At 40.2% G+C, this 8040-nt stretch overlaps 1 protein-coding gene across 1 annotated transcript; it reads left to right on the forward strand.

Annotated features, from left to right (window-relative positions):
* Positions 1 to 205: 205 nt before the first annotated feature.
* On the forward strand, positions 206 to 7830 carry LOC117245668 (E3 ubiquitin-protein ligase TRIM68-like). The gene is made up of 6 exons (XM_078164112.1): positions 206 to 460; positions 2858 to 2953; positions 4778 to 5011; positions 6283 to 6430; positions 7112 to 7138; positions 7283 to 7830. Exons 1-6 carry the CDS (start codon positions 206 to 208, stop codon positions 7828 to 7830), a joined length of 1308 nt encoding a protein of 435 aa, XP_078020238.1.
* Positions 7831 to 8040: the final 210 nt, after the last annotated feature.

Raw genomic sequence — 8040 nt, forward strand, 5'->3', positions numbered from 1 at the left:
CTGGGACAACACAGAAGTGTCTAGCTGCCCCCTGTGCAAGGAGATATTTCACAAAAGACCCGAGCTGCGGATCAACGTCTCCTTCTGAGAGGTCGTCAATGACTTTAAAAACACAAACGCAGGCTCAGTGACGAGCGGTGAAGCCTGTGAGGCCAAAGCTGGTGAAGTGGCGTGTGACGTCTGCACAGGTGTGAAACTAAAAGCCATGAAGTCCTGCCTGGTGTGTGTGGCGTCGTACTGTGAGGGTCACCTGGAGCCTCACAAGACAGCAGCAGCCCTGAGTAGACATAAGCTGATTGAGCCAGTCAGGAACCTGGAGGACAGGATATGTAAGAAGCATGGGAAGATCCTGGAGCTGTTCTGTAAGATGGAGGAGAGGTTCATATGTCAGATTTGTGCCGAGACGGACCACAGCCAACACCAAGTTTTAACAGCAGAGGCCGCGTCACAGCAGAAAATGGCAAAATGTAGTTTTTATTTTGTCGTTATGAGTTGTGTAAGTGACAAAGTATGTGAGCTGACCGAGAGACAACAAAACCAGCTGTGATTTAGTGCACCATTGCTGTGTTTCTAGCAGCTTTTCAGGCACCAAAAGTGGGTGTGTTGTAGTGACCCATCACTGTTTTTCCAGCGGAGATAATGGAATGAAAAGCAGTTGTTTTTTAACCAAGGCATTTCTGCGTTTCTGGCAGAGATCATGTCCCCAAACCCAGGTATTTTTGAGCTAAAACATGACCTGTCAGCTCGGCAAAATGGCTGCCAAGCTGTAGACTACTGTTTGAGACCAACAAATACCAGTTGTGATTTAGTCAGTAAACCCTGTATTTACAGCGGATTTTTAGGCCCTAGTGTGGGGGGTTTTTAGGAACCCATTACTATGTTTTGAGCAGTAACTTTTTTACCGAGACATTGCTGCCTTTTCTGCCAGCATAGTGGTATAAAAAAGCTGTTGTTTTTTACCAAGACATTTCTGCTTTTCCAGCGAAGATTGTGGCCCCCAAATCTGGTATTTATACGCCAAAACATAATCTGTCATCTTGGCAAGCATGTCACGCTGCAGACCATGGTTTGAGACCCACAAACAACAAAACTGGTTGTGATTTAGTGCGTCATTGCTGTGTTTCCAACAGCTTTTTAGGCCAAACAAGTGGGTATGTTGTGGTGACCCATCACTGTTTTTCCAGCAGGGTTAGTGGCATGAAAATGAGTTGTGTTTTAACCAAGGCATTTCTGCTTTTTCAGCGGGGATTGTGTGCCCACACCTAGGTATTTTTAGGTCAAAATACGACCTGCCAACTACTATAGACTACTGTTTGAGACCAACAAATACCAGTTGTGATTTAGTCAGTAAACCCTGTATTTACAGCAGATTTTTAGGCCCCAGTGTGGAGGGTTTTTAGGAACCCATTACTGTGTTTTGAGCTGCAGTTTTTTTACCGAGGCACTGCTGCCTTTTCTGCCAGCATAGGAGTATAAAAAGCTATTGTTTTTTACCAAGACATTTCTGCTTTTCCAGCGGAGACACTAAACAGTGGGTTTTTTTTTTTTTAGGGACTTGCTGCTGTTTTGCCAGCGACTTTTCAGCCCCCAAATGTGGGTGTTTTTTAGAGACTCATCACTGTGTTTTGAGCAGCTTTTTGGACACAAAAAGCAATTGTTTTTATTTAGACCTTGCTCCCTTTCCTGCCAACATAGTGGCATGAAAAATAGTTGCCAAGACATCACTTTTTCCAGTGTGTGTGGTGGCATAAAAAGCTGTTGTTGTTTTTTAAATGTTTTTCTGGGGGGCTTTTTGCCTTTAATGGACAGGACAGATTGAAATGGGGTGAGAGAGAGAGAGTGGGGGTTGACATGCAGCAAAGGGTTGCAAGCCGGAGTCGAATCTGCGACCACTGCAGCGAGGCATCGCCTCTGTACATGGGGCGCTGGCACTATCCACTACGCTACCGATGCCCCAAAAGCTGTTGTTTTTAAACAAGACATTTCTGCTTTCCCAGCAGGGAAAGTATCCCCAAACCCAGATTTTTGAGCCTGTCAGCTAGGTAAAATGGCTTTTTAGCAGGAGACCACTGTTGGAAACCAACAAACAACCAAACCGGTTTTGATTTAGTCCATAATTGCTGTGTTTACAGTAACTTTTTAGGCACAAACATGGGTGTTTTTTTTTTTTGGGACCCATCACTGTGTTTCCATTACAGCACCAGTTATTTTTTACTGACATGTTGCTTTTTATGCTGCGATAGTGGCACTAAAAAGCAGCTTTTCCAGAGGGGATAGTGGCAAGTAGTTGTTTTTTTTACAGACACTTCTGCTTTTCCAACAGAAATTGTAATCTTGGCAAGCCTGTTAAACTGTAAACCACTGTATGAGATCCACAAACCATCAAACTGGTTATGATTTAGCATGGCATTGCTTTGCTTCCAGTGGCTTTTTATAAGCACCACACGTTGGTGTTTTATAGAGACCCGTCACAGTTTTTCCAGTGGGGGATAGTGACATGAAACGCAGTTGTTTGTGTAAGCTTTTCCTGACCAGAAACAGGTGGTTTTTGTGCCTAAACATAACCACACATTAAGCATAGTTAACAGAGGATGCTGTTCTTTGACATTAGAAGTCAAAGGTTTCAGTTCCTGGCAGTAACATATGGTAGAAAACTTAACATCTTAAATTTAAGATGTACATTATTTGTTAAAAAAAAGGACACAGTGAGGTTTAGTTTAAATGTGGTCTATGGGGAGCAGGGTTAGGGTTGGTTAGGGTATCTGCAGATATGTGTTTTCACTCCAACTGTTTTTATTCCCTCAAGAGGATAAGCGGTTAGAAAATGGATAGATGGATGTTTTTATTCCTCTCCCAGATTCAGATTAAGAGGAAAGGGAGAGAAGTGGAGCTGATGATTCAGGATCGGCAAAAGAGGATTGAAGAAATCAGTCACTCAAAGAAACAAACCAAGGTGAGTTCAAATTCAACACAACAAAACCCTCACTGGTCAAATGTGTCAAAAAAAAAAGGCTCTGCACTCTGGCAGAGAGACGATCAGAGTGTCGCAGGCAGCACATAGCAGCTCCTATTTATCAGCTCTGCACACCTGCCTTAACTCAGACACACCTGTTAGCGATCTGCCTTCATTAACCCTCCACTCTCCACACCTGAGAGGCTCTTTACACAAAGAAATGCTCCCAAATAACAATATATGGTCACACACCTTCATTTCTAAATCAACACGGAGCAGCCTGGAGTTAAAAACAATTGTGAATCACTGAAATAATTTTGTTAATATTGAATTCCACATAAAATACATGTATACGTTATAGCATTATTTGTAAGAATATGAAAAGTTAACATCATCAAGAGCAACATGTAGAAATCATTAAATGAAATGTATCTACAGTTAGGCAGGGTGAGGCAAACTGCTTTAGGTAGGTTTTCTTTAAAAACTCACAGACAAAAAAATCTCACAGGTGTAATCAGTTAGTGTGCTCGTCTCATTCCAGCTGCCTACGACACACCCGCAACCTTCTCTGGCACTTTCAACTCCTTTTATCTCTTAAACTGACTGTAAACTGTCTTCAGTATTTTCACTTCAAAAGACATTTGAAAAAAATTAAAAGTTCAACTACTTGCATGTCGTATTTTCAAAATGACAGTTCCACTGCTTTCAGTAATGCCAACACTTGTTTAAATGCTTTCACTTTCCCTTTCATGGCTGGCAATGTCCCAACCTCTTGTTAAAATATACCCACTTTTGACTTTTAAAACATGGCTGAAAATGTCCTGAATTCTTGTTAAAATATACTCTCTATTCTTGATAAAATCACGGCTGGAAATGCCCCAAACTCTTTGTTAGAAAATACCCGCTTTTGTTGCCACAGAGTTGCCTGGAAAAATCCCGACCTCTGGTTAATATATACTTGCTTTTGTTGCCACCAACACAGCTGAATATATCCTGAGCTTTCGTTAAAAAATACCTGCTTTTGTTGCTTAAAACATGGCTGGAACTATAATAGTAAAGGATTAGTATAATAATAATTACCACATCTTACACTTCAACTGCTTTCACTACTTAATCGAGAAACTGAAATCTTTCAGTTTAGACACTTGAACTGGCTTAAATTTCTCTCAGGACTTCGGCACAATTTACCAGTTACACTCTCCAGCCTATTTATAACCTAAATATCCGTGCTTGAACTTCAACTAAATCTTTAACTCTAATTTGCGCATACATTTAAACTTCTTTCAGCACTTTAATTTTAACCTTTCAATAATTATATTCCGACTCCAGCTTTTTAAAATATGTAAACTGCAGTTTATTTAATTTTTGGCAGTAAGCATGCGTAGAATTTCTTCAGGAAATACAGTATTTTCTAGTCTAACTTCACGTTGTTTGGAATTTTTTGTCATTATTTTCTTGTTCTCTGTTGTTTTAGAGACAGAGTTAAAAACAAAAATATTTTGGAGCTCTTCACATGGCAAAAACATACAAACAATCACGTCACAAATGCCTGGCAGAAGAGTCACTAAAATTAAAAGTGAGCCTTTTGTAAACATGAATTACATTAACCTAAACAAAAAAAAATATCAATGGTGGATGGTGTTTTCCCTTTTTTGACCACATGGACAAGTGAGAGCTGGAATAAAGTTCATGTAATCGATCAAGTACAAAATAAATCCCACACTGCTTATCTATAAGTTAGATAACTGAGCTTGTACAGTATATAATCATTTATAAGGTACGTATAGTTTTAATGATGACATGGTTTTTATACTTGACATTTAGGAAAATGCGCAGAAAGAAATAGAGGACAGTACCGAGATTTTCATGTCTGTGATGGAGTCCATGAAGACTATCCACACAGAGCTCATGGAGGAGATTGAGGCGAGACACAATGCAGAACAGAGGAGGTTTGAAAAGCTCATCAAGGAGCTGAGGCAGGAAATCGACGAACTGGAGAAGAAGAGTGCTGAACTACAGCAGCTCTTGGGCATTAAAGACCATATCGAGCTCCTGGAGGTCAGTACAGAAACGATCTAACCTCGTCTTTTATGTGGATGTTAAATGTACAACAACTTCCTGATTGAGTCTGTACTTGTGATAAGTACAGTCAATCTCATTTATATGGTCCATAATCAGAATATCTTTGAGGCAAAGACTGTATAAAGGTTATGGACGTAGCCACCATGATGTCACCCATTTGTTTGTGGACTCCCATTTTGAAGTTTGACAGTTGCCTTGTTGGATTTTTGGAGCCAGAAGAGACCATATGTGTTCAAGAGGGTGGAGATAACCCTATAACCTATGGTTAACTGTGATGATGCTAATGCTAATGCTAATATTCACTGGCACAAAAACAGTCTTAAAGCCAAAAAAATAAAATTTAATCATTGGTAAAACCAAACATTCGACTCCTTAGAGGGTCTTTTAGTACAAGCAAACGCTGAGCAAGATTTTTTGGGGGCAACCAAAATGTTAAAATTTTCTTTCACAAACTGAAAACTGGCGTTAAGACATGGCTACATTACCTTACTTTGTTGCTGTGATAGCTAGTTGTCAACGGATGGTACCCACAGCGGCCATGCCCTTAATTATACATAACTTTAGGACTCCATAAAATATAAACGTAAAAAAAAAAAAAAAAAAAAGTTTTATAAATGTTATATAAAAATTAGTTATAAAGACTGAAATTGTTTTTTGTATCAGGCTGTAAACATGTTTATTATTTCTGTAAAGTTGGACATTTTATCATGGGTGTCTATAGGTAGTGATGGCCAAATGAGGCCTTATGAACCACTGTCTTTATTTTCTGAAGCCACTAGGTGGTGCTGTCTGTTCAAAAAAACATTTGAGAGCACACTTCATTGCCAGTCCTTCAGCCTCTATCTTTAAACCAAGAGCGCCATCTGGTGGGGTCAGAAAATAAAGAAAGTGGTTCATGAGGCTTCATTTGGCCGTCACTATCTATAGGGATAGACTCACTTTTTGAGCCAGCCTCAAGTGGCCATTTGCAGAACTGCACTTTTGGGAATTTTTGCATTGGCTTCATTTTTCATTCCCGGTAGTTGCCACTCATTTGTAGGGCCTTCACAATCTGTAGTAAAACTCAGCTGTTACAGCTAAATATATCTTTTTACATTAGCATGCTAACAAGCTAATATCAACAACAGTTGGGTGTTAAATATACTCATGATTAGCATGTACCATGCTAGCATATGAACTTCAGCACACTCACAGTGAACAGCAACCCAACAGCCTGTGACAACATTGTTTCTGTTTTCCATTGACAGGCATTCAATCAAGCCTACACACTACCGTCAACTCAGACCTGGCCAAGCATCCCCGTCAATGAGGTGGATTTCTTGGGTTATATCCAGACGTCGTTGATTAAAGCAAGAGAGTTCATCAACCTGGAAATTAAGAAACAGTCAGCCAATAGTAAGTTTGAAGCAAAGTATCATACTGGTGTCTAACATCTACAACCTAATCACCAGAATAAATGTTGGCATTGTACATTTCTGCAGACAACAGATATGGTACATTTGTATGTTTCATATGTAGTGGATATGTTGAAACTTAACATTTTCTCACATTTCAATTTTCAGTTTTACATTATGACAACAGTGTTAAGGCATGGTTAGGTTTAGCCACAAGACATGAAAAGGCATTGTCATGTTATATTATAATCTAATCTAATTATTGTAATCTCAATTGATCACTCGGGAGGTTGTGATATACACGATTGAGAGTCATGGTTTTGCCATAGAGGCGTGCTTTGCTCCATATATGGAAGTATGTGACAGTGTTATCCAGCTCTGTTCTGATTGGTCCAGATGTGCGTATCCTAATCTGATCATTGAACATTAGAAATGAAAATATGCGATCATATTGGTCGGCCACTTTTTCTGACTCTGCGTCGCTGACAGTCTGATAAGTGGAAGGTCATTTGATGAAAACACATTAGAAACAGAGTGATAAACTATGTTGTCACTGAGGACGATTTGAACACTACAGGTGATTTGATGAATTGAGCTATTTTTACAGCACTCTCATTTGTCATTGAACACATCAATTGCATCATTTATCACATCATTAATTATGGTCTATCTCCTCCTGCAGAGCTTAAGAAAATGCAGCAATTTGCAGGTTTGTCACCCCTAACGTCTAAGATGGATGTTTTCCTGTGATTTTTTTAATCAAATTCAATTTAAAATGAAAATGAAAAAGTTACATGTCATTGTGAGAATGAGATTAACATATTCAATTCTTGCATCCTGTCTGCTCTAACAGAGGACATCACCATTGACCCTGACACCGCAGGACCCTGGCTTATTGTCTCTGACGATGGGAAAGAAGTCAGGCAGTCTCCAAAGAAGCACAAGGTTCTGACTAGCCCGGCGAGGTTCACAGAAAACACTTTTGTTGTTGCAACAAAGGGTTTCACCACAGGCAGACACTACTGGGAGGTCAGGGTGAAGGAGAAATCCAACTGGGTGCTGGGAGTCGCTTCTGGCACGGTGAAGAGGAGGGAACACGTCGCTCCTTCCCCGGAGAACGGCTTGTGGACCTTAGGTCACAGGGATGGAGGGCAGTATTTTGTGTACACCCGAAATCCATTCCCTTTAACGCCGTCTACCCCTCCCCAGAGGGTGGGTGTGTTTGTGGATTACGAGGAGAGGCAGGTGTCGTTCCTCGATGTGGAGGCCAAGACTCACATCTTCACCTTCACAAAGTGTAACTTTACACAGAAGGTTTACCCCGTATTTGATCCCTGTGTGGCGGCAGAAAAAAAGGAGGTGGCTCCTCTGAAAATTATGATGGTAGAGCTCACAAAATAAAACACTGACATAGATTCATCATCCTGAGCAGCGGTCAACATTACAGGAGTCACAGTTATCAATATGTAACCAGAAATAGACTTACACAATATAGTAGTTACATGCTTTATCCATTAGTGGCATCTAGTGGCGAGCATTGCAAATTGCAACAAGCTGAATCTTCTACCAATTAAAATTCCCTCAGTGTTTATTGCTCAGGAGGTTTTTACC

Source organism: Epinephelus lanceolatus, chromosome 22 (assembly GCF_041903045.1).
Source record: "Epinephelus lanceolatus isolate andai-2023 chromosome 22, ASM4190304v1, whole genome shotgun sequence".
In the NCBI taxonomy this organism is placed as follows: domain Eukaryota; kingdom Metazoa; phylum Chordata; class Actinopteri; order Perciformes; family Serranidae; genus Epinephelus; species Epinephelus lanceolatus.

Bases quoted from the DNA above. Each gene is read 5' to 3' on its own strand.
- LOC117245668 (XM_078164112.1), top strand. From the start codon at position 206: ATGAAGTCCTGCCTGGTGTGTGTGGCGTCGTACTGTGAGGGTCACCTG. The intron at 2,954-4,777 runs GTGAGTTCAAAT...CTTGACATTTAG, and splicing joins ACTCAAAGAAACAAACCAAG to GAAAATGCGCAGAAAGAAAT. The intron at 6,431-7,111 runs GTAAGTTTGAAG...CTCCTCCTGCAG, and splicing joins TAAGAAACAGTCAGCCAATA to AGCTTAAGAAAATGCAGCAA.